The sequence below is a fragment of the Schistocerca serialis genome, chromosome 2, assembly GCF_023864345.2.
Source record: "Schistocerca serialis cubense isolate TAMUIC-IGC-003099 chromosome 2, iqSchSeri2.2, whole genome shotgun sequence".
NCBI classification, from domain to species: Eukaryota; Metazoa; Arthropoda; class Insecta; order Orthoptera; family Acrididae; genus Schistocerca; species Schistocerca serialis.
The window spans coordinates 529376085-529403061 of record NC_064639.1 but is presented as its reverse complement, the minus strand read 5'-3'; the positions used below and the strand labels follow the sequence as shown (position 1 = coordinate 529403061).

Genomic DNA, 26977 nt, shown 5'->3' with positions numbered 1-26977 from the left:
GTGGCGCTCCGCGGAACTCACGGACTTCCAACGTGGTCAGGTGGTTGGGTGTCACTTGTGTCATATGTCTGTACGCAAGATTTCCACACTCCTAAACATCCCTAGATCCACTGTTTCCGATGTGATAGTGAAGTGGAAACGTGAAGGGACACATACAGCACAAAAGCATACAGGTCGACCTCATCTGTTGACTGACAGAGACCGCCGACAGTTGAAGAGGGTCGTAATGTGCAATAGGCAGACATCCATCCAGACCATCACACAGGAATTCCAAACTGCAGCAGGATCCACTGCAAGTACTATCACAGTTAGGCGGGAAGTGAGAAAAATATTGTGTAAAGTAGGTAACTGCACACACTGGCAGGGCTTCTCAAGGATCTTTCCTACACATATACACAGTACTTAACTGGTAAAAATGGTCTTCCAGGGGGGTGTTTTTGAAATTTATTAGATTTCTTAAAACAATATTTTAATGCTTTCCTGTGCATTTTAAAAGTGTGAGTACAACATTTATACTGGTTAAAAATAGTCCTGTAGTAGCACGTCTCAAAATCTGTGGTTTTGATTTTTTTTCGTCACAGGTACTGGTACAGAGTACCATTATGTACCATCACGAATCATGCACTGCATATACATGTCCTCAATAGCTACCTGACATTAACTAATAGATGAAGACCTCCTACATGCTTCCTTATGCATGTTAGTCTTCATACATATCTAACCAATCCTGTATGGATTTTTAATGTCATCTATTCATTTTGATCTTGCATGTTTCCTGGAATCCAGCAAAGATTTATGCTCCATCTGCATTCCTTTTGCTTGGCCACATGTTCCACCCACCTTCACTTCACTTTCATTACAGTCTTAATTAGGTCTTATACTCCAGCACTTTACATACTCCATTTGTTCGTTTGCCTGTATCTCTTAATAATTCCCAAGATGGGTATTTACATTTATCTCTGAACAATCTTTAGGTTCTGAACTATTTTGACATCAAAATGCCATCCTCCATTAAACGATATTAACTTTGATCTACACAAAAATTTGACATTGTTGTACCAGAAGTCACATAGTACATCACCTTGTGCTGTTATTTCAAAATCCATGATTCATCTGTAAAGAGCCTCTTGGGGGAAAAAAGGTGGAGCGAAAGGGAAGAGAAAATATATTTTATTTTAAAGTACTATTTTGCAATACACTTACCTTCAGTACTACATACTGGTTCACGAGTCTGCAGCACTTTACAACAGGAACTGTCACCTTCTGTTCTGTGAATCTGTGTGTCTGAAAAACACATCCCCTTAGTTAAAATTTGCTTGTCCTGCAAATCTTGTTTTGGTTAACATAAATTATCAAATTAGCAAAGAAATAAGACTTACAACAGAACAGAAGAATTAACTTTGATAAATAAGGACTCTTGGCCTTTAAAATTTGTTTGGATGGATTTAATTGGTTATAGAGATTTATGTTCCTTATATCAATAGACCACCCCCCCCCCCCCCCCCCCCCCATGAACCATGGACCTTGCCGTTGGTGGGGAGGTTTGCGTGCCTCAGCGATACAGATAGCCGTACCGTAGGTGCAACCGCAACGGAGGGGTATCTGATGAGAGGCCAGACAAACATGTGGTTCCTGAAGAGGGGCAGCAGCCTTTTCAGTAGCTGCAGGGGCAACAGTCTGGATGGTTGACTGATCTGGTCTTGTAACACTAACCAAAAAAACCTTGCTGTGCTGGTACTGCAAACGGCTGAAAGCAAGGGGAAACTACAGCCGTAATTTTTCCCGAGGGCATGCAGCTTTACTTTATGGTTAAATGATGATGATGGCGTCCTCTTGGGCAAAATATTTCGGAGATAAAATAGTCCCCCATTCGGATCTCTGGGAGGGGACTACTCAAGACGACGTCATTATCAGGAGAAAGAAAACTGACGTTCTATGGATCGGAGCATGGAATGTCAAGGCCCTTATTGGGGCAGGTAGGTTCGAAAATTTAAAAAAGGGAAATGGATAGGTTAAAGTTAGATATAGTGGGAATTGGTGAAGTTCAGTGGCAGGAGGAACAAGACTTTTGGTCATGTGAATACAGGGTTATAAACACAAAATCAAATAGGGGTAATGCAGGAGTAGGTTTAATAATGGATAAAAAAATAGGAATGCGGGTAAGCTACTACAAACAGCATAGTGAACGCATTATTGTGGCCGAGATAGATACGAAGCCCACGCCTACTACAGTAGTAGTACAAGTTTATATGCCAACTAGCTCTGCAGATGACGAAGAAATTGATGAAATGTATGATGAGATAAAAGAAATTATTTAGATAGTGAAGGGAGACGAAAATTTAATAGTCATGGGTGACCGGAAATCGATAGTAGGAAAAGGGAGAGAAGGAAACATAGTAGGTGAATATGGATTGGGGGTAAGAAGTGAAAGAGGAAGCCGCCCGGTAGAATTTTGCACAGAGCATAACTTAATCATAGCTAACACTTGGTTCAAGAATCATGAAAGAAGGTTGTATACATGGAAGAACCCTGGAGATACTAGAAGGTGTCAGATAGATTATATAATGATAAGACAGATTTAGGAACCAAATTTTAAATTGTAAGACATTTCCAGGGGCAGATGTGGACTCTAACCACAATTTATTGGTTATGAGCTGTAGATTAAAACTGAAGAAACTGCAAAAAGGTGGGAATTTAAGGAGATGGGACCTGGATAAACTGACTAAACCAGAGGTTGTAGAGAGTTTCAGGGAGAGCATAAGGGAAGAATTGTCAGGAATGGGAAAAAGAAATACAGTAGAAGAATAATGGGTAGCTTTGAGGTATGAAGTAGTGAAGGCAGCAGAGGATCAAGTAGGTAAAAAGACGAGGGCTAGTAGAAATCCTTGGGTAACAGAAGAAATATTGAATTTAATTGATGAAAAGAAAAAATATAAAAATGCAGTCAATGAAGCATGCAAAAAGGAATACAAACATATCAAAAATGAGATTGACAGGAAATGCAAAATGGCTAAGCAGCGATGGCTAGAGGAGAAATGTAAGGATGTAGAGGCTTATCTCACAAAGGGTAAGATAGATACTGCCTACAGGAAAATTAAAGAGACCTATGGAGAAAAGAGAACCACTTGTATGGATATAAAGAGCTCAGATGGATCCCAGTTCTAAGCAAAGAAGGGAAAGCAGAAAGGTGGAAGGAGTATATAGAGTGTCTATACAAGGGCGATGTACTTGAGGACAATATTATGGAAATGGAAGAGGATGTAGATGAAGATGAAATGGGAGATGTGATACTGCGTGAAGAGTTTGACAGAGCACTGAAAGAACTGAGTCTAAACAAGGCCCCGGAAGTAGACAACATTCCATTAGAACTACTAACAGCCTTGGGACAGCCAGTCCTGACAAAACTCTACCATCTGGTGAGCAAAATGTGTGAGACAGGTGATATACCCTCAGACTTCAAGAAGAATATAGTAATCCCAATCCCAAAGACAGCAGGTGTTGACAGATGTGAAAATTATGGAACTATCAGTTTAATAAGTCACAGCTGCAAAATACTAATGTGAATTCTTTACAGACGAATGGAAAAACTGGTAGTAGCCGACCTCGGGGAAGATCAGTTTGGATTCCGTAGAAACATTGAAACACGTGAGGCAATACTGACCCTACGACTTATCTTAGAAGATAGATTAAGGAAAGGCAAACCTATGTTTCTAGCGTTTGTAGACTTAGAGAAAGCTTTTGACAATGTTGACTGGAATACTCTCTTTCAAATTCTGAAGGTGGCAAGGGTAAAATACAGGGAACGAAAGGCTATTTACAATTTGTACAGAAACCAGATGGCAGTTATAAGAGTCAAGGGACATGAAAGGGAAGCAGTGGTTGGGAAAGGAGTGAGACAGGGTTGTAGCCTCTCCTTGATGTTATTCAATCTGTATATTGAGCAAGCAGTAAAGGAAACAAAAGAAAAATTCAGAGTAGGTATTAAAATCCATGGAGAAGAAATAAAAACTTTGAGGTTCACCGATGAGATTGTAACTCTGTCAGAGACAACAAAAGACTTGGAAGAGCAGTTGAACGGAATGGACAGTGTCTTGAAAGGACGACATAAGATGAATATCAACAAAAGCAAAACGAGGATAATGGAATGTAGTCGAATTAAGTTGGGTGATGCTGAGGGAATTAGATTAGGAAATGAGACACTTAAAGTAGTAAAGGAGTTTTGCTATTTAGGGAGTAAAATAACTGATGATGGTCGAAGTAGAGAGGATATAAAATGTAGACTGGCAATGGCAAGGAAAGTACTTCTGAAGAAGAGAAATTTGTTAATATTGAGTATAGATTTAAGTGTCAGGAAGTCATTTCTGAAAGTATTTGTATGGAGTGTAGCCATGTATGGAAGTGAAACATGGACGATAAATAGTTTGGACAAGAAGAAAATAGAAGCTTTTGAAATGTAGCGCTACAGAAGAATGCTGAAGATTAGATGGGTAGATCACATAACTATTGAATAGAATTGGGGAGAATAGGAGTTTATGGCACAACTTGACTAGAAGAAGGGATCAGTTGGTAGGACATGTTCTGAGACATCAAGGGATCACCAGTTTAGTATTGGAGGGCAGCGTGGAGTGTAAAAATCGTAGAGGGAGACCAAGAGATGAATACACTAAGCAGATTCAGAAGGATGTAGGTTGCAGTAGGTACTGGTAGATGAAGCAGCTTGCACAGGATAGAGTAGCATGGAGAGCTGCATCAAACCAGTCTTAAGACTGAAGACCACAACAAACAACATATCAATAGAGTTAATAATCCAGAATGTTGGTCCCAGTATGTTGCTTACCTTGTTCTATCATAGTGAAACATGCTTCGGATTCAGTCTCTTCATAATCATGATCAATTTTTAACCAGGATTTCTTCTTCTCTGATTTCAGCAGTCGAGGCCATTTGAAACCTGAAAAATAAACTTGCTTTGGTCTGAAACTTAATTATTATAGACAGTTAAATTGTAAAAAATCTCACAACAGAAACAATATACAATTTCAGTAAATGCTGTTTTTGGAAATTTGCATCAAAAATGTTTTTAAAATACATGGACTTAAAACTTTATAGTTCTATTAAAAAGCTACTTACTGCTACTATCTGACAAAAATACGAAGCATTCAGAAAAGGAGGAGAAAACGAAATGTAACTTCATGGATTGAGAGTGTACACAATGATGTTATTTCAGTGATTACAAAATCGAGTAAAATTTACTAAGAACGTCACATAATGTGCCCACTCTGGCTTGGATGCATGCACTGATTTGGTCGGGAAGAGTGACATAAAGCCACTGAATCCTCTCTTGAGGCAACCTGAGCCACAAAAGTTGTAACTGGTCCTTGACATACTGGGACTGAGTTGATTTCTGGGCTTGCCCACATGTCTTCTATTGCATACAAACCAAAGGAGAATCAAAACATCATGCAGACAGTTTTTAGTGACATGTACCATTGGTGGATGAGCACTATCCTGCTGAAAAATGACATCATGATATTGTTGCATGTAGGGACACAGGATATCCCTGATGTACTGCTGTGTTGTTACAGTGGAAGAATGGGATCTCTTCTTATGATGCTGCCAGCTGTGGTCATCTGGTGTAGTGCAGAACTGTGATTCACTGCTGAACAGAATGCATCACCATACGTCAGCAGCCCATGTTTCCCAGTCACAGCATCATTCCAAATACAGACACTGTTACTGGTAGCCTACATATGGTGTGGTAATTCCCTAATCCAGCTGCTGCTAGTCTCCGACCAATGGAGAAGGATGACAAAGAATGTTGCAGGGAATCGATTATTTGTTCTAGGATGGCAAGTACAGATGTTGCAGGTTATGGTGTGCTTGCACAATACGGTGGTCCTCCCTTGTGGTGGTCAGATGTGACTGACCGGAGCACTGACAAAGAGTATGCCTGCCCTCACGTCCTCAAGTAGTCAAACAATCGGCCAGATGGTATGACGACACACCTAAAGCAGTCATGATGTAACACAATTCTGTATGATCGAAAAATCTATACCAACTGAATGGCAAAAGCTAACAAGACTGACAATGTTATACAACAGCCAGATAAAAGCCTCCTTCTTAACAGATGTGTCACAAGGAGACATCTCCCGCAGTGAGATTGAATTTTTGAACCATCTACACAGTGATGTAGGTTAAACTCCCAAATTTCAAGCTCTGCACTCATTCCACTGGTGGGCCCTCATTTATGAATAGTTGACGAAAAAGATTTTTAGAATTTTGTGTGATGCTTCTCTGCATGGGTGGCCTGTGGGCTGGATTCAGCCGGGGATTGTTTTCAATCCAGCCTGCTGAAAAAAATTTGTGGGAGACAAGGAAGCACTCGCATTGTACTTTGCGACACATTTTTGGATATTTCTATGGACACTCGGCTCATCTCAGGTTTTCTGATCATGATGCAAAATAGTTGAAGTTTTGTTTACTCCATGCACGTGCAATGCAATTTTGCCGCTGCTGGCTTTGAACAACAAAGAGAAGCTTACAAGACTGAGCATGAAGTAACGGCCAATGTGCTCATGTGTCTGCAGTGAGAGGGGAAACAGCTCACTATCTTGAAGAGATGAGGTGAGAAGTATTTTTGTCTTCGGATTGATGCTGACAACAAACCATGCCTATGTTGTCAGTTAGTAAAACTATTTTTGGACAAATATTTAAAAAATTCTTGTGAATATTAGCACACTAAATTTCAAACACTTTAATGACCTGCCTGTGGCCAAAAACTGCTTAGATACTCCTAATTGATTGTCAGTTGGGATTGTTTACCTCATTGCTACATTTTGTTTTTCAAGCCTTTCTAGGCTTAACATTTGCACATTTTTTTTCTGTTGTGGACATGTTGAAATTGAAGGTAACTTATAATGAATTAACTGCAATCAGTTGCTTTCATATGGTTTTATTTTTCCATGATGACACTTCAAGATGTCTGGCATTCCATCTTCAGATGTTTACATTTATTTACATGTCGTGAAGGTTGTGTCTTTTTAGAAGTGTTGTGGAATTTTGCAACACAGCTTTATTAAGACAGCTCTTTTAAAATGTTGTAAGTAAAGAAACAATGTTCATGATGCATAAATAAATGCAAACTTCTGAAGCTGTGGTGAAAACGTGTTTTGAGGCATAATTTGTTGGTATGGAGTGCTGGAAGCAGGTGCCATCATATTAATGCATTTACCCCATAAACGTTAATGTCAAGGACACTATAGTTTTGACTTTAGGCACTAAGAGCGCTGCTGTTGAAGCCCACGAGCTTGAGTAAGTATGTGAATCAGGCCTGTGGGTCAAGAATGTTACTCATGCCTGCTCTACTGCTATAAAAAAGAAATGTTATATACATTGGTTGCATAGTGTTATGGTTAAGACAGAATCCCCAAAAGCAAAAGGTGAATTTTTTTTTCTAAATCTTTATTGAAAGGACTCTGATTATTATTTTTATTCAGTTGATTGGTTTATCTGTGATTTTTTGTATTTGTCTTCCTTTGTCACATCATTTTAATCATTTTATTAACTTTTTCAATTACTATCATTTTTTCTTCCTATCATTCTTTTTCCATTTGGAATCTTTGTTATGAGATTTTAAGTATTTTTACATATTAACTTCAATTTAACTTAGTCCATTATACCATCCTATATTTTCATTCAAGTTCTTACATTCATTATTTCTATACCTCATTTTACTTGATTTTCATTTAACTTATGATCCCATCTTTTCTTTAAACCTTTATTTGTATTATTTTGTTCATAGTGCAATAGGAATTTATATTTTAAATTTTTGCAAGATATTTACCACCCAAAAATGAACATATTGTAATGAAAAGGACATTTCTTATATCACTGTACATTCAAAATAAATAGTTTATTTCATCTTTGTGTTTTAACCAATAGATCAATATTTTCACATGTTAATTAAATTCACAGGCACAAAGATTCCAAATGGAAAAAGAATGATTGAAAGAACAAAAATAGAGCAATTGAAAAAGTTAATATGGTAATTAAAATGTGGTTAATATGGTAATTAAAATGTTGTGACAAAGGAACAGAAATAAAAAAAAATTACCTTTAAATCAATTATAAGTAACTGAATAAAAATAATGATCAAAGTCAGTTTAGCAAAAATTTAAAAATAAAAAAATTTGAAAGCAGCTAATAAGGTTTGTGCCCTGAACATTTTGTATGCTACACAACCAGCTTGTATGAGATTTCTTTTTTAAAGTTGTAGAGCGGCATGCGAAATTTTTTTTGTAGATTACTTGCAAATGAGGGCCCACCAGTGGGAATGGTTGCAGACTGTGATACCTGGGACTTTACCATATAGATGCTTTCAAGCATTGATCCCACCGCTGGGGACCTCTCCTTGTCAGTCCTGTGTGATGGGAACATTAACTGTACAGAAACCTGAAGAAACTGAAATATAAGGGTGAGCATAGAGGTTAGTCAAATTGGAATGTTAAAACTGATGTCATCCCTGTTATCATTAGTGCCCTGAAATTAAAATTAGATGACTTGAAGACCACTCTGTCCAGAATACAGTACGTTATAATGATAGTGAAGTACAAGATACAGTAATGTCTGAAACCACCTACATCTTGCATAAAGTATTGTGGGATCGCTTAAGTCACCAGGTATATTCTTGAGGCAACTGGAAGCAACGATAGTAATAGTAATAATAATAATAATAATATTCTTTATTGCCCAAAAAAATCTTTTTCAGAGTGAATAAAGGCAAACCTATGCTTATAGTGTTTGTAGGTTTAGAGAAAGCCTTTGACAACGTTAACTGGAATTCACACTTTGAAAATCTGATAGCACGGTAAAATAAAGGAAGGAAAATGTTATCCATAACTTGTACAGAAACCAGACTGAAGTAATAAAAATTGGACACGAAAGGGAAGACATAGTTGGGAAGGGAGTGAGTCAGGTTGCACCCTACCTATAATGTTATTCAATCTGTACACTGAGCAAGCATTAGAAGGAACCAAGGAGAAATTTTGGGAAGGGAGTTAAGGTTCAGGGAGAAGAAATAAAAACTTTTGAGGTTTCCAAGGACATTATAATCCTTTTTGAGGAACAGTTGAATAGAATGGATAGTGTCTTGAAAAGGGTTTATCACCAAAGGTAAAATAAGGAAGACAAAATATAGGCAAATTAAGTCAGGTGATTTTGGCAGAATTAGAGTAGGAACTGAGACACGGAAACAGTAAAATAACTGAGATTGGCAGAAGTTGCGAGGGTATAAAATACAATTTGACAATAGCAATATAATTGTTTTTCAAAAAGAAAAGTTTGTTAATATTGTCTTCACAACAGGTGGGTCCCTCTCATCCTGGTATCTGAGTGACCTAACCCTCCTTTCTAACCTTCACCAACCTATGCATCTTTCCTCCCTGAGGGAAGGAACTAAAAGCTCAGCAGTCTATGTAATGGAAGGAAGGTAGCTGACACTAGTAAACTAGAAGGATGGTTATAGATGTGTAAACTGGAATACCATAACACATTAAGTAGGAGAAGGTATTAGAGACAATAAAATGGGTAGTGCTGATGGGGTACCCGTGGTCTAGGGGTAGCGTCTTTGATTCATAATCAAAACGTCTTCGGCCCCGGGTTCGATCCCCGCCACTGCCTAAATTTTGATAAATAATCAGCATTGGCGGCCGAAGACTTCCGGCATAAGAAGTCAGCCTCATTCTGCCAACGGCCTTGTCAAAGAGGGCGGAGGAGCGGATAGAGGTTCAGGGCACTCTCTTGTCCTAGGGGTGGGAAATTGCCCCTAAAGGCGGAAGAATCAGCAATGATCAACGACATGAGGATGCAGAAGGCAATGGAAACCAATGCATTAAAGACACGTAACGTGTATCCACAGGACATGTGGCCTGTAATTGAAGAAGTGTCATGATGATCTCTCCATTGGCAAAAGATGCCGGAATAGTGCCCCATTCGGATCTCTGGGAGGGCACTGCCGAGGGGGAGGTTACCATGAGAAAAAGATTGAATAATCAACGAAAGGATAACATTCTACGAGTCGGGGCGTGGAATGTCAGAAGCTTGAACGTGGTAGGGAAACTAGAAAATCTGAAAAGGGAAATGCAAAGGCAAAAGATATAGTAGGGGTCAGTGAAGTGAAGTGGAAGGAAGACAAGGGTTTCTGGTCAGATGAGTATCGGGTAATATCAACAGCAGCAGAAAATGGTATAACAAGTGTAGGATTCGTTATGAATAGGAAGGTAGGGCAGAGGGTGTGTTACTGTGAACAGTTCAGTGACCGGGTTGTTCTAATCAGAATCGACAGCAGACCAACACCGACAACGATAGTTCAGGTATACATACCGACGTCGCAAGCTGAAGATGAACAGATAGAGAAAGTGTATGAGTATATTGAAAGGGTAATGCAGTATGTAAAGGGGGACGAAAATCTAATAGTCATGGGCGACTGGAATGCAGTTGTAGGGGAAGGAGTAGAAGAAAAGGTTACAGGAGAATATGGGCTTGGGACAAGGAATGAAAGAGGAGAAAGACTAATTGAGTTCTGTAACAAGTTTCAGCTAGTAATAGCGAATACCCTGTTCAAGAATCACAAGAGGAGGAGGTATACTTGGAAAAGGCTGGGAGATAAGGGGAGATTTCAATTAGATTACATCATGGTCAGACACAGATTCCGAAATCAGATACTGGATTGTAAGGCGTACCCAGGAGCAGATATAGACTCAGATCACAATATAGTAGTGATGAAGAGTAGGCTGAAGTTCAAGACATTAGTCAGGAAGAATCAATACGCAAAGAAGTGGGATACGGAAGTACTAAGGAAAGACGAGATACGTTTGAAGTTCTCTAACGCTTTAGATACAGCAATAAGGAATAGCACAGTAGGCAGTACAGTTGAAGAGGAATGGACATCTCTAAAAAGGGCCATCACAGAAGTTGGGAAGGAAAACATAGGTACAAAGAAGGTAGCTGCGAAGAAACCATGGGTAACAGAAGAAATACTTCAGTTGATTGATGAAAGGAGGAAGTACAAACATGTTCCGGGAAAATCAGGAATACAGAAATACAAGTCGCTGAGGAATGAAATAAATAGGAAGTGCAGGGAAGCTAAGACGAAATGGCTGCAGGAAAAATGTGAAGACATCGAAAAAGATATGATTGTCGGAAGGACAGACTCAGCATACAGGAAAGTCAAAACAACCTATGGTGACATTAAAAGCAATGGTGGTAACATTAAGAGTGCAACGGGAATTCCACTGTTAAATGCAGAGGAGAGAGCAGACAGGTGGAAAGAATACATTGAAAGCCTCTATGAGGGTGAAGATTTGTCTGATGTGATAGAAGAAGAAACAGGAGTCGATTTAGAAGAGATAGGGGATCCAGTATTAGAATCGGAATTTAAAAGAGCTTTGGAGGACTTACGGTCAAATAAGGCAGAAGGGATAGATGACATTCCATCAGAATTTCTAAAATCATTGGGGGAAGTGGCAACAAAACGACTACTCACATTGGTGTGTAGAATATATGAGTCTGGCGATATACCATCTGACTTTCGGAAAAGCATCATCCACACAATTCCGAAGACGGCAAGAGCTGACAAATGCGAGAATTATCGCACAATCAGCTTAACAGCTCATGCATCGAAGCTGCTTACAAGAATAATATACAGAAGAATGGAAAAGAAAATTGAGAATGCGCTAGGTGACGATCAGTTTGGCTTTAGGAAAAGTAAAGGGACGAGAGAGGCAATTCTGATGTTACGGCAAATAATGGAAGCAAGGCTAAAGAAAAATAAAGACACTTTCATAGGATTTGTCGACCTGGAAAAAGCGTTCGACAATATAAAACGGCGCAAGCTGTTCGAGATTCTGAAAAAAGTAGGGGTAAGCTGCAGGGAGAGACGGGTCATATACAATATGTACAACAACCAAGAGGGAATAACAAGAGTGGACGATCAAGAACGAAGTGCTCGTATTAAGAAGGGTGTAAGACAAGGCCATAGCCTTTCGCCCCTACTCTTCAATCTGTACATCGAGGAAGCAATGATGGAAATAAAAGAAAGGTACAGGAGTGGAATTAAAATACAAGTTGGAAGGATATCAATGATACGATTCGCTGATGACATTGCTATCCTGAGTGAAAGTGAAGAAGAATTAAATGATCTGCTGAACGGAATGAACAGTCTAATGAGTACATAGTATGGTTTGAGAGTAAATCGGAGAAAGACGAAGGTAATGAGAGGTAGTAGAAATGAGAAGAGCGAGAAACTATACATCAGGATTGATGGTCACGAAGTCAATGAATTTAAGGAACTCTGCTACCTAGGCAGTAAAATAACCAATGACGGACGGATCAAGGAGGACATCAAAAGCAGGCTCGCTATGGCAAAAAAGGCATTTCTGGCCAAGAGAAGTCTACTAATATCAAATACCGGCCTTAATTTGAGGAAGAAATTTCTGAGGATGTACGTCTGGAGTACAGCATTATATGGTAGTGAAACATGGACTGTGGGAAAACCGGAACAGAAGAGAATCGAAGCATTTGAGATGTGGTGCTATAGACGAATGTTGAAAATTAGGTGGACTGATAAGGTAAGGAATGAGGAGGTTCTATGCAGAATCGGAGAGGAAAGGAATAAGTGGAAAATGCTAATAAGGAGAAGGGTCAGGATGATAGGACATCTGCTAAGACATGAGGGAATGACTTCCATGATACTAGAGGGAGCTGTAGAGGGCAAAAACTATAGAGGAAGACAGAGACTGGAATACGTCAAGCAAATAATTGAGGACGTAGGTTGCAAGTGCTACTCTGAGATGAAGAGGTTAGCACAGGAAAGGAATTCGTGGCGGGCCACATCAAACCAGTCAGTAGAAAAAAAAAAAAAATAAATAAATAAATAAAAAAAATTAAAAAAAAAAGGTGTTGATGGTGGTGGAGGGTATTAAGAAAATTCATTAAAAAGTCTACAAGCTTGGATATTATCTCAAAAATTAACTGCTTATTTCTGACATAACATCCAGATTTACAAACTTCTTAATATTTTTTAAATTATTGTAGAAATTTTAATAAACAAGAAACAGGGCAAAATGTCAAAACATAGTTCATATAATTATGAAATTACACTGCTGTTTGTAAGATCTTCATCCAGAGACTGATTTGAGGCAGTTCTTGCTACTAGTCTAACTTTTATATGCTTCTTCAGCTCTACGTAATTAATGCAGATACATCAACTTGAACCTGATTACTGTAGTCTCTCTCTTCTATTACCAACTTAACTATTCCTTGATACTTCAAAATGTCTCTTGTTTTAGTTGAATACTGCCTTAAAAGCTCTCCTTTCCATGATTTGATTCAGTATCTCTTTGTTAATTATCATATCTCCCCTTTTTTTTTTTTTTTTTTTTTTTTTTTTTTTTTTTTTTTTTTTTTTTAAAGCATATTTCAAAAGCTTCTATTCCCATATTGCCATGTTGCTTGTGCTGTTTATCATTTACATTCTGCTATATGAGGATACCATACAGACAAACATCATCTGTAAATATTTCCTAAAACAGAAATTTATTTTTGATGTTAATACATTTCTCTTTTTCCAAAAATATTTGTTGCTATTGCCAGTCCGTAAATTTATATCCCCTCTACTTTGGATAGTCTGCATGTATCTATGCATGAATTACCATCACAGCTAACACCAAGAAGTATTTTTTCCTGAAAGTATTTAGGTACTGTACAAGACTCCCGAATTTATGATATTTCAACAGTTATTTTTCTCCTAAGATAGCAAAACTCTAAAACAACTTCTAGCATTGCATTTTGTAATCTAATTAGATCAGCATTGCCAGAGTTAACCTGCCAATAATCCGCAAACCTTGTTATACTTTGGTTGATATCTATCTCATGCCTCATGGACATTGCTATGGTGGGGTAGCTTGGGTCCCTCAATGACACACATAGACATACTGTAGATGCAACAAACACAGAGCAGTATCTGTTGAGAAGAAAGACATATGTGCGGTTTCTTAAGGTAGGCAGCAGCCTTTTCAGCAGTCACAGGGGCAAGAGTCTGGATGACTGATTTCTCTGACCTTGTAACCAGCATAGCCTTTCCGTGCTGGTGTAGTGAACGGCTGGAAACAAAGGGGAAACTACAGTGTTATTTCCCTGAGAGCATTCAGCCTTGCTCTACAAATGATGATTAATGATGATGGCATTACCCTTGGGTAAAATATTCCAGAGGTAAATCAACCCCCCCCCCCCCCCCCCTGCCGTGGATCCCCAGACAGGGCTAGTCAGAAGGATGTTGTCGTCGGGAAAAACAAATCTGGCAATTTATGGGTCAGAGAGTGGAATGTTAGATCCATTAACCGGGCAGATCGATTAGAAAATTTTAAAATACAAATCGATAGGTTGAAGCTAGATATAAATGGGATCAGTCAATTCAGTGGCATGATTAACAGGACTTCTGGTTAGGTGAATACACGATTACAAATACTAAATCAAATAGGTGTAATACAGAAGATCTAATAATGAATACGAAAATAGGAATGCGAGTAAGCTAATACAAACAGCATAGTGAAGCCATTATTGCAGTCAAGATAGATGTGAAGTCAAAACGAGACAGTAGTACAAGTTGATATGCCAACGGCTCCGTAAATGATGAAGAGATTGAAGAAATGTATATTCAGTAGTAGAAAGAGAATATGGATTGGGGAAAAGGAATGAAAGAGGAAGCCACCAGGTAGAATTTTGCACAGAGCCTAATTTAATTATTGCTAATACTTGGTTTAAGAATCATGAAAAAAGGTTGTATATGTGGAAGAGACATGGAGATACCGGAAAGTATTAGACTGATTATGTAGTGGTAAAAGAGATATTTCGTAACCAACTTATAGTAGAACATTTCCAGGGGCAGATGTGGACTCTAGCCATAATTTAATAGTTATGAAATGCAGACAAACAGCAGAAATCACAAAAAGACATGAAATTATGGAGATGGGACCTGGATAAGTTGAAAGAACCAGAGATTGTTGATAGTTTCTGTGGGACTGTTAGGCAATAACTGAGAAACAGGGGAAAAGAAATACAGGAGAAGATGAGTGGGTAGCTTTGAGAGAAGAAATAGTGAAGGCATAAGAAAATGAAACAGGTATCACAGGAGATATTGAATTTATTTAATAAAATTAGATAATATAAATATGCAGCAAAGGTAGCAGATGTAGGGAATACAAAATACACACATGTCTAAAAAATGTGATTGCTAGAAAGTGCAAAATGTCTAGAGGATAAATGTAGGGATTTAGAAGCATGTATCGTTAGGGGAAAGATAGACACTGCCTACAGGAAATTGAGTCGTTTGGAGAAAAGAGAAAAAATTGTATATCAAGAGCTCAGATGGAAAGCCACTACTAAGCAAAGAAGGGAAATGTGGAAGGATTATATAGAAGAACCATACAGGTAAATGAACTTGAAGGCAATATTATAGAAAGGGAAGAGGAAGTAGATAAAACTGAGATGGGAGGTACGACACTGTGAGAAGAATTTCACAGAGTGCTGAAAGCCGAAACAAGGCCCCTGAAGTGGACGCCATTCCCTCAGAACTATGGAAATTCTAGGGGGAGACAGCTATAACAAAACTATTCCACTTGGTGTGTAAGATGCACGAGACAGGTAAAATACCCTCAGACTTCAAGAAGAATGTAATAATTTCAATTCCAAAGAAAGCAAGTGCTGACAGGTGTGATTACTATCAAACTATCAGTTTAATAAATCATTGTTGCAAACACTAACACAAATTATTTACAGAAGAAAGGAAAAACTGGTAGAAGCTAATCTCAGGGAAGATCAGGGTGGATTCCACAAAAATGTAAGAACATATACGGCAATACTGGCTCTAAAACATCTTAGAAGATGGACCAGGAGAAGGCAAACCTATGTTTACAAATTTTGGATGTTTGGAGAAAGCTTTTGACAATGTCAACTGGAATACACTCTTTTTAGTTCTGAAGGTAACAGCGGGAAAATACAGGGAGCGAAACATTACGTACAACTTGTACAAAAACAAGATGGCTGTTGTAAGACTTGATGGGCATGAAAAGGGAGCAGTGGAGAGAAGGGATTGTTGGAGTAAAGGAAACCAAAGAAAAATTTGGAAAAATAAATAAATAAAAAACTTTTAGGTTTGCCAATGACATTGTAATTCTGTCAGCAAAGAACTTGGAAGAGCAGTTTGATGGAGTGGACAGTACCTTTAAAGAAGGGTATAATATTGACAACAAAAGCAAAACAAGGGTTATCGAATGCAGCATAATTAAAGCAGGTGATGCTGTAGGAATTAGGTTAGGAAATGAGACACTTAAAGCAGTAGATGTATGTGGTATCTGGCTATTAAAATAGCTGAGGATGGCCAAAGTAGAGACGATATAAAATGTAGATTGGCAAGGAAAGCATTTCTCAAAAAACTAAATTTGTTAACACTGGATATAGACTGAAGTATTTGGACCAAAGATGATTATAACAACAACAACGACCTTTTCTCAAGAGACTACCCATTCAGTTCATCTGATCTGTCGTGTTCTTTGATGTCTATGCTGGAATTCCTTTGCCAGGTTTCTCCTTGGTATCCTTTATTGCATGCATCATGTACAGATAGAAGGGTAAGAACACTTTATCATTTACTTTTAAACTGGTGCTTCCCACTGATGTCCTTTGACTCTTATTAACTGTAGTCTCATTTCTGTAGAAGTTGTAGATAACCTTCTGCTCTCTGTATCCCTGACAACTTCACAATCACATGTGATTCAATACTGCCATTTCAAAATCTACAAATGTTATAAGTACAGGTTTGACTTCTTCCATGTATCTTCTAAGATAAGTTGTACAGTCAGTTGATTCAGTGTTCATGATTATTTTTTTCAGAAACAAATCTGATCTTCCTCTAGCTAGACATCTACTAATCATTACTTTCTTCTGTAGATACTATTGTAGCTATGAATTATTAATCTGTTGGTTTGGTAAATATTCACACATCTCATCACTTGCCTTCTTTGGTGTGGGGATAATAATACTTTTTCTTGAAGTCTGAGTTTATATGGCCTATCTCATACATACCACATAACAGGATTGGAATAGTTTTGCAAATGTTGGTTTTCTCAAGGATCACAATAATTCTGAAGGGCTGGCATCTACTCCAGGTGTCTTAATCTTCTGTGCTTAGTACGAATCTGCCATCTGAACATTTAATGTTCATACAGCTGCTTCTCTTTCCTCCAGAGGTATCTCTAATTTTTCTATAGGCAGCATTTATGTTCCACATAGCCGTGTGAGCTTGCTTTTACATTTTTGCATTCATTTACATTAAGAAATGTAAAATTACAATTTACAACTGGCAAGCAGTTTTAATGATCATTTCTTAAATCTAATAGAGAAAAAATAGTACAAAGCAACAGAGAGAAAACATCTATCAAGTTTAACCAACTGGCAAGTTCGGCAACTAGTCCTTCTGAAGTCAAGACAAAAGTCTTGCAACAGTAAAAGATCACTTGATGTTGACAAAGATTCCACTAGAACATTCAGAAATTGTTTTCACAAAACCAATGTTCCTAATGCATCGTAAGTACAGATAATTCTTTTAACGCAATTAGAGTAACATTATAAAAGAAAAATAACAGAAAAGATATCAACACCCTGTAATTACTAACAAGTTTTTTAATGATACCATTGTCTAAAATTTTTGAGAATCTTGATACCAACAATGAGTGTAATAAAACCCATAATAGATTATGAACATTACATAACTGAGAGTAACCAGTTAGTATTATTTTCTGGCCCCTTCAAATGAAACTGACATTAACAAATGTGCTTCCAAATGCTAAACAACAATAACAGTAAACAGAGACTGACAACTGGGAAGTTCCAACTAAGATGGAAACTGTTGCGGCATATAGTGGATCTATTATTTCACCACCGCACCATCTCTCTTAATTTTTTTTTTTTCATTTAGTCCAATCTTACTTTCACCATCTTCACCTCCTGACAACTGATTTGTAATGCATTGCAGCCTCTTATCAAGAGAGAGTACTTTCACTCTTTTTCCGTCAGCATTTACATAAATTATGATTTTTCCTTTCTACCTTAAGCAATACGAGATATTTACCTGTCAAAACTTTTTGTAGCCTGATTTGCACATACAGTCCTTTGGCAGAGTGGTTAATATTGTCTGGATGAAATTGCCCATATGTCTCTAAAATGAAGTGATAAAGACCATCATTGTTTGTGCTGTAACAAAATAAACTAAAAATTATGGAATATCAAATAAAAATTATCTTAATCTATAATATTCACAGCACATATATTCATAATATGTAAGTCAACCATTTAAACTATAATTGGCAACATATCCAAGCAAAATACTGCTCAGCAGAGAATATTTTGAGTATTGAAAATAAGTCTTTATCATGAATCACTAATTTTGCCTACATACATGAGTAACAAACTGTAAAAATACCAGAGAAAGAAAGTTGCTACTCACCATATAGCATAGATGCTGAGTCGCGACAGGCACAATAAAAAGATTCACACAATCATAGCTTTCGGCCATTAAGGCCTTTGTCAGCAGTAGACACACACACACACACACACACACACACACACACACAACTTGCACACATGTCTGCAGTCTCAGAGAGCTGAACCACCCCCCCCCCCCCCCCCCCCCAAAAAATCAACCAACCACTTACCTTTGAAACAAAACATATCATTGATTCTGCATATCAGGGTTCTGACAGTTTGTTGCTAGGTTTGTGGAGGAATGTGGGATTAGATGTCTACATAGAGGTCATGTAATTTACGTAAATAATAGGCTGCTGATTTGCATATGTGGTGAAGGTGCCCAATAGCAATCCAGATAGATTTCATAGGATTTACATCAGGCAAATTTGGTCATCAAGACAGCAACATGAGTCCACTATAAGGCTCCTCAAACCACTGTAGTATGGTTTTGGCTCCTAGACACATACAGTTATAATGCTGAAAGATAACATCACCACTGGGGAAGACATCAAGCATGACGAGATGCAGGTGATTTGCAGCTGTCAGTTTGTCTTTGATTACTACCACAGGTCCTATTGCAAGCACAGGAGAATAACTCACATAGCGTAACACTGCTCCCACTGCCCCACGGCGCAGTGCATGTATCTAGCTGCCATTCACCTTCATGATGGAATTTGGAGAGATGATTCATTTCCATAGCAGTTTTTTTTATTGATGCACTGCGCTTACCCAGAACCCTTCCAACAAATTTCAGTCTCCTATTTGCCTTTCCTAATATTAATCTTAAGCATTTGTCCCATTTCATATTGCTTCTTCTTCTTCTTCTTCTTCTTCTTCTTGTGCCTCTGTCCTGCATCTGCTCAGGGTTGGCATGGTTATTAACGGATTTGGCACGGTTAATTTAAGGGGTGGCCAGATGCCCTTCTTGTCGCCACCCTGTCACATCCCTGGGGCAGAATTATGGCACCCCAGTCTGCGTGGAGTGTTGTTCCTGTGAAAGTTCGCAAAAGCTTTCCAAACATATGTGGACAGTGTAACTAAGGTGGGAATTGGGTAGCAACCCAGTATCCATCTAGATAGATGTGGAGAAAAGCCTAAAAACCATATCCTGGCTGGTCAGCACACCGAACCTCTACGTTAATCCACAGGGCAGTTCAATCCAGGGCTGAGCACCTCCCATTGCTAGGTGTGGCAGTTTAATGTGCACTCCTATCTGGGTGATTATTTCATACTGATTTTTAGTACTATCACTAAATACTTATACAATGTGCTCAATACTAATCTCGTAACCGGATACCACCCGGTGCTTTCTCTTTGTGGCAGGCATTATCTTGTGTTAATCCAAATTTAAAGAGAGATGCCGTTCATTACATCTAGTGGTACTTTGGTCCAAGTCTTCCTGCATTTCCTTACAATCAACTAATGACAGTATTTTCCTGTAGACAACAGCATCAGCAACAGACAATCTTAAAGTGGTATTATTCTTATCATCAGATAAATCATTTATATATACTGAGAACATTAGAGCTATTATGTTTCCTTTGGGGCATGATACTACTTTAGTTTCTGTAGAAATTTTGTCATCCAATGTAACATACTGGGTTCTATTAGTCACATATTCATTGAGCCAATCACATATACATTAAGATACTCAGTATGCTTCTATCCTGTTTGGTATCTGACAATGGAGTACAGTGTTGAATGCCTTCTGGAAATCTAACTCCAGTTACTAAAGGAATGACACATGTCTGAGCTTACAATATGCTCTATGATCCTGTAACAGACAGATGACAGCAATGTTAGTCTGTAATTTGGTGCATCTGATCTTTTATCCTTTCCATAAACAGGAGAGACCTGTGCAAGAGACTCTTAATAAATAGAAGCAAGGAAAAAAAGTTTCTGCAGACCATTCACTGTAAAATCTAACTGGAATTTTGTGAGGGCCTGGTGCATTGTTTCTTTTAAGTAGTCTTAATTGTTTTACCATACCACAAATATTAAAATCAATATCAAACGCCATCCAGGAGTCCAAGCTGTAGTCAAATGCTGGTCCAGCAGTTTACTTGTGTATAAATGCATTTTCAAAAGCAGAACTTAATATTTCAGTTTTCTGTCTGTAGTCTTCATTTTCAGCTCAGATGGATCCACAGGAGACTGAAGTAAGTTTTGGTCATGGGTTGGTCTGCAGCCAGGAGGTCTAAAATATTTCTTGTGTGTGTGTATTGTTGGATTACTTGTTTGAGACAGTTGTCAGACAACATATCCAGTATCACTTTGCAGGACTGGCTGTCCTTACTGCTGAAAACAGATTCATTATTTTTTTCACATGATACTGGACAGATTAGTCACCACCTACAACTACTGTATGCTATTTTTGAATGACTCCATGACCAATGTGTCTGAATCTAGTGGTCAGTAGAAATATCTGATTATTGATGTACACCCCCTGAACATAGTTATTCTTGTTCATATTATTTTGCAGTTGGAGTCATTTTGGACCACACTCAATTTCTGATTGTCACTCACTCAATTTCTGATTGTCACTACAAACACTCTGCCTCCTGGAGAGTCTTACCTGTATTTCTGATATACTTTCCACTATTGCCAATAATTTCCCTTCTCTCTACTTAAACTGTCAAAGAATTTCCAGTGCCTAGCATAAAGTGGGGGTAGCTGCTTTCTATGGGATGCATGAGCCCTGGAACTCTGTTGTGAATACACCGTCAGTTAACAACAACTATTTTAAGATTCTCAGTATCTGTATTTGATATCTGGGAAGTCGAATTATTGCGTTCTACAATGCTGGTTTTCTGTTGGTGATCTTCGAGTTTCAGCTAAAACAAAGTGTATACTCTATCACCCAGGTAGCTGTTTCTGTAGGGCAACATTACCAGTTTTTACAGTGTAGCATAGGTAAAATAATCTACAGCCAACCTGGTCACTGTGCCAACAAAGCCTTTGCTTCACACCCTACACTCAGCTACAGACCTGAGCACCCCAATCGGTCCCCAGGCAACTGTGCAGAGACCTCATGAGTAAGGCTAGCTGCCTTCATCACGTCCATCAGTCTCTGGAAAGAACTGAGAATCGTCTCAAAGCTGAGGTTTGGTTGTTGCTGAGGCTTTCAATTGTTACCAGGGTTGGCTCTTCTACAGGGTGCATGATTCTTCACTGGTTACACACTGAGGGCACATCCAGTTTGTTTCCTTCCAGTGACACTATTTTCTAATAAAGGCCTTTTTGCATTTAACACTGGAACTGCCTCTTCTTTGCCCTCTCTGGGTACCTGGGCCGCAGACAGACCAGAGAGTGCTGCATGAGGAGGAGAAGCAGAGACCGCTGGCTCTGTCTCACTATGAGTAGGAGACAATGCCTCAAACCTACTTGTTAGAGGATGAGATAATCTTTCAGCCATTAGCCACATAATATCTTCCTAATGAAACAGCTCTACATTTGAACACATCTGGCAAGCCACCATCAGGTAATAGCTTATTGCCAGACTGGAATTCTCTGTGGATTATGTTGTCTAAAATAGTAGCTGGTAAGATCCATGGCAACATCACAACAGGAGACTGCTACATGTCCAACCAAACTCCATTTCATTTTCATTGCAATCCAAGTAAGATCTTTCACTGCAATTTGTTCTCTAACCCAATTATTTTCTTCTAGTAATTTCTAACCCACCCCACTAATTCACAAGCAACCCCAAGTTCATGAAAGGTTCTCATGCCAAAAGCTCATGTCTCATTGTTACAGATCAAAACTGGTCACTCGCACTGATTGCTTGATTGTATTCTCTGCTTAATAGAGTAATCAAAAGCTTAGTTTTGAAAACTATATCTGTGTTACTAATTAATTCCAGTCAATTTTTACTCTTGTGTTGATAACACATTATTTTAGTTTTAGTATAATTAATTTGCAGGTGTATTTTCAAACTTGCTCTATTATGTTCTTCCATTCTTCGTTGGAAGTTTTTCTGCACTGGAGGCAAGCAGTACAATGCCACTGGTTAATCAAAGCTGGTTCAGTATGTTCCATGGACAATATACAAAAACACCCCTAGGAAAGCTGAGAAACATTTTTGTGACACGAAATCTCCTTACCCCACTTTTCACCCCATTCTGAATTTCCCACAATCCTGACAATATCTGAGGATCTAGTATTGAGATATATTCTTCAATAGCACTAATAGAATCAGTACCATTTTTTAAGCACTATTAGTACATATTTTGTTGAAAACAAGTCAAAAGCTTTCTCAAGATCCAAAAATCATTTACAGCTTTCACTACAGTGACTTGGAAACTATACTTTTTCTCCCTGTGTAGTCCGTGATAATTTTAATGAATATTTCATACATATTTTATGGGTCTATAGTTTTTACATCTTTATTGGTCCCCTTCCTTGTGAGTGGAACAGTTACAGAATTGTTACAGTTTTGACAGGTTCTCTTCCTCTACTGTACTGTTTTTATTACTTTTTTAACAGAATACTATAGTCTATACTTACTATACTCTATAATTAATATACTCTATATTTCAAATGGTTTTATAGGGCCCATATGACACTTCTTGCTTCCTTTCATTATTAACTACCTGTGTTTCAGCTTAATCACTTTAACTTATAAATATTTAAACAAATATTTGAACACTTATACAATTTTCACTCTGTTTTTTGTTACAGTGCCACCTTAACTGATATAAAGTGATGTCTGTCCATCATAAGATTCAGATTTTCTCCATATCCCTGGGGCTTTCAATTGCTTTATCTTGTCAGATTTTCATCACACCTTCTTACATCCTCTCACTGATAATTCCATATTTTTTTAATTTAATTCTGCATGTTTTATCATGTGTTTATCATTATTTACTTAAAATTCTTACTTTTTCTCTAACAATTGTTCGTTTTGAGATTTTCTTTAGATTTGCTTTCTTCATACTTGTGTCATCTATTTCTGCTTGTCTAAATTACCTTTATAAACATCTGCCTCTATTGCCTGCCTGCATCAGCTCCAAATCTTAAGATGCCGAAACTGTTTCTTAATTCAATGTTGCATAACTACTTATTCTTATTTACATTTCCATAATCTTCAGTTCTGTGATTAGTTTTTAATTTATTTTTACACTGCATCTTACTAGACTATAACAACTTTTATTTGGAAAGAGGTCCAGAACCATTAATTCTGCCCAATTTATTCGTTGCCTGCTGAAATATAGTCAAGATAAATTTTTGTGCCATTTTGTCCTCTTCTATTTGTGTTTCTGAAAGACTCTGTTAAGGACAAATATGTTGTTGTTCTTGCCAAACTCCACTAATCTCTCTCTCTCTCTCTCTCTCTCTCTCTCTCTCTCTCTCTCTCTCTCTCTCTCTCTCTCTCTCCCCTCCCCCCCCCTCCCCCCCAACTGTCTTAGGATTCCAAAATCTGCTGCAGTAAACAAAAATGCTGAATTAACTGGGCATGCTCTATGGCATGAAGCGATTGTATGAATTCCCTCGCTCTATTAGTCCCAGTATTCTTTCACCTAGTGTGGAATAACATTTCAGGAAGTCATATGCGACAGCAGGACCTCAAACAACACTGTCCATGGAACATTATCCTTCCAGAGCTTAGTGACAAAAGTGAAAACTTGTCAGAGCTACGCTCACAGCATTCTCAGACCAGACCTGAGGGCTCCTGAATTTCAGAGCCTCAAATCAACACAACCAGTTCATCATGCTGATTGTCAGCAGAGCTGTAAAATCAATCTTGTCATTTAGCAGTAGTATATTAAACAAACTAAATATGTACTGTTACACTTTATAATGCTAAACTATGCTAAAGCCATTCTTCATCAATTTTGTTTTAAGAGGAGGAGGAGCCAGAGGTGAGAGGACAAACAGTTACACACAAATCTACATCTACTACATGGATACTATGCAAATCACATTTAACTGCCTGGCAGAGGGTTCATCGAACCACCCTCACAATTCTCTATTATTCCAATCTCATATAGCGTGCGGAAAAATGAACACCTATATCTTTTCATGTGAGCTCTGATTTCCCTTATTTTATTATGGTAATTGTTTCTCCCAGTGTAGGTCAGTGTTAACAAAATATTACCGCCAAGTGATTGAAATTTCGTGAGAAGATTCCGCCGCAATGAAAAGCGCATTTGTTTTAATGATGTCCACCCTAAATCCTGTATCATTTCAGTGACACTCTCTCCTCTATTTCACGATAATACAGAACATGTTGCCCTTCTTAGAACTTTTTTGATGTACTCTGACAATCCTATCTGGTAATGATCCCACACCACGCAGCAGTATTGTAAAAGACAACGGACAAGTGTAGTGTAGGCAGTCTAGTAGATCTGTTACATTTTCTAAGTGTCCTGCCAATGAAACACAGTCTTGGGTTAGCCTTCCCCACAACATTTTCTGTGTGTTTCTTCCAATTTAAGTTGTTCTTCATTGTAATTCTTAGGTATTTAGTTGAATTTACGGCCTTTAGATTTGACTGATTTATTGTGTAATCTAAGTTTAATGGATTCCTTTTGGCACTCATGTGGATGACCTCACACTTTTCGTTATTTAGGTCCAATTGCAATTTTCGCACCATACAGATATCTTTCCTAAATCATTTTGCGATTTTTTTTTTATCTACTGATGACTTTACTAGTCAATAAACGACAGCGTCATCTGCAAACAATCTAAGACAGCTGCTCAGATTATCTCCCAAATTGTTTATACAGATAAGGAACAGCAAAGGGCCTATAACACTATCTTGGGGAATGCCAGAAATCACTTGTGTTTTACTCGATGACTTTCCGTCAGTTACTATGAAATGTGACCTCTCTGACAGGAAATCATGAATACACTCACTAACTGGAATGATATTCCATAGGCATGCAATTTCTCTACAAGCCGCTTGTGTGGTACAGTGTCAAAAGCCTTCCACAAATCCACAATTATGGAATCAATTTGAAATCCCTTGTCAATAGCACTCAACACTTCGTGCAAGTAAAGAGCTAGTTGTGTTTCACAAGAATGACATTTTATAAATCTATGTTGACTGTGTATCAATAGACTGTTTTCTATGAGGTAATTCATAATGTTTGAACACAATATACAGGGTGTCCCATTTATCTTGACCACCCTAAATAACTGTTTGTCCAGATGTAAATTAAAAAATGTTTCAAGTAAATGTTCTTTAGCTGTCAGGGGGACATCAATCAGCACGACTGCCTTCATCGCAGCTTTGTTTCTTACAAAGATATGAACAGTGGTATGACTTTTTGAAATGGCACCCCACATTTTTTATTTGGTAATTCATTTCCTCTCCTAGAGGCCTATTCAAAAATATATCACAGTGTACCATTCACTGAAACACAACTTTATTAATTACATAAAACGACACTGATTTTGAGCCCAGGATAACTTTATTAATTACATAAAACGACACTGACTTTGAGCCCAGGATCACAAACTTGTCCACTTGGTGGAGTTATCAGAAAACAAATGAAAATCAAGTAAAAACATAACACAAAATTGACTTTGACTCTCCTGCACCCATTGCCCTGGAGTAGAACATTCAAAGGTGCTCAAAGTGGTGACCCTGGACACCGAAACACTGGTGCACGTGTTGAATGAAAGAATTATCTACCGCTTCCAGTGTTGCCTGCTGAAGAGAATTACAAGTAAGCATGATATGTTCCTGCATGTCTTCTGGAGTTGTTGGAATATCACGATAGACAATGCCTTAATGCATCTCCAACAAAGAAAGTCCAGAGGATTTAAATCAGGAGACCTAGCAGGCCAAGTAACTGTTCCTCCTCGACCACTCTATCTGGCAGGATACTTTCGGTTCAGAACATGGCGTGCACGCAAGGCATTATGTGTTGGACATCCATTGTGTTGATACCACATAAGCATTCTGGTTCTTAGCGGCACTTCATCCAGAAGAGGAGGAAGAACTTGTCTGAGTAAGTTGGCATATGCTGTGCCATTTAGACTACCATTGATGAAATAAGGGCCAATAATTGTAGTACCAAGCATCCCATACCAGACATTAGCTCTCCATTGTGCTGATGTTCCACCTGTCTAAGCCATCATGGGTTGTCGTTGGACCAATAATGCATGTTCCTTGTATTTACCTGTCCTTTGTTTGAGAAGGAACATTCATCAGTAAATAGAACATTGGAGAAGAAGTTTGGGTTGGTGAGGATTTGCTGCTGTGCCCACTGACAGAACTGTACACGATTCTGGAAATCATTCCCATGCAATTCTTGATGTAGGTGTACATGGTAAGGAGGGAACCGGTGACGTGTAAGAATTTGATGTACACTGGGTTTAGGAATGCCAGTCTTGTGTTAAAGCTGTCGTGTGCTCACAAGTGGATTCATAGCAACAGAAGAAAGAACAGTAA

At 38.2% G+C, this 26977-nt stretch overlaps 1 protein-coding gene across 1 annotated transcript in view; it reads right to left on the bottom strand.

Annotated features, from left to right (window-relative positions):
- Positions 1-26977, bottom strand: part of LOC126457495 (putative ATP-dependent RNA helicase TDRD12) — a 449051-nt gene that overhangs the window by 8805 nt on the left and 413269 nt on the right. Inside the window, exons 26-28 of the mRNA XM_050093799.1 lie at positions 18182-18303; positions 4838-4948; positions 1204-1284 (exon numbers count right to left, since the gene is read on the bottom strand). Coding sequence (XP_049949756.1) covers positions 1204-1284; positions 4838-4948; positions 18182-18303 — 314 coding nt within the window. The remainder of the gene's footprint in view (positions 1-1203; positions 1285-4837; positions 4949-18181; positions 18304-26977) is intronic.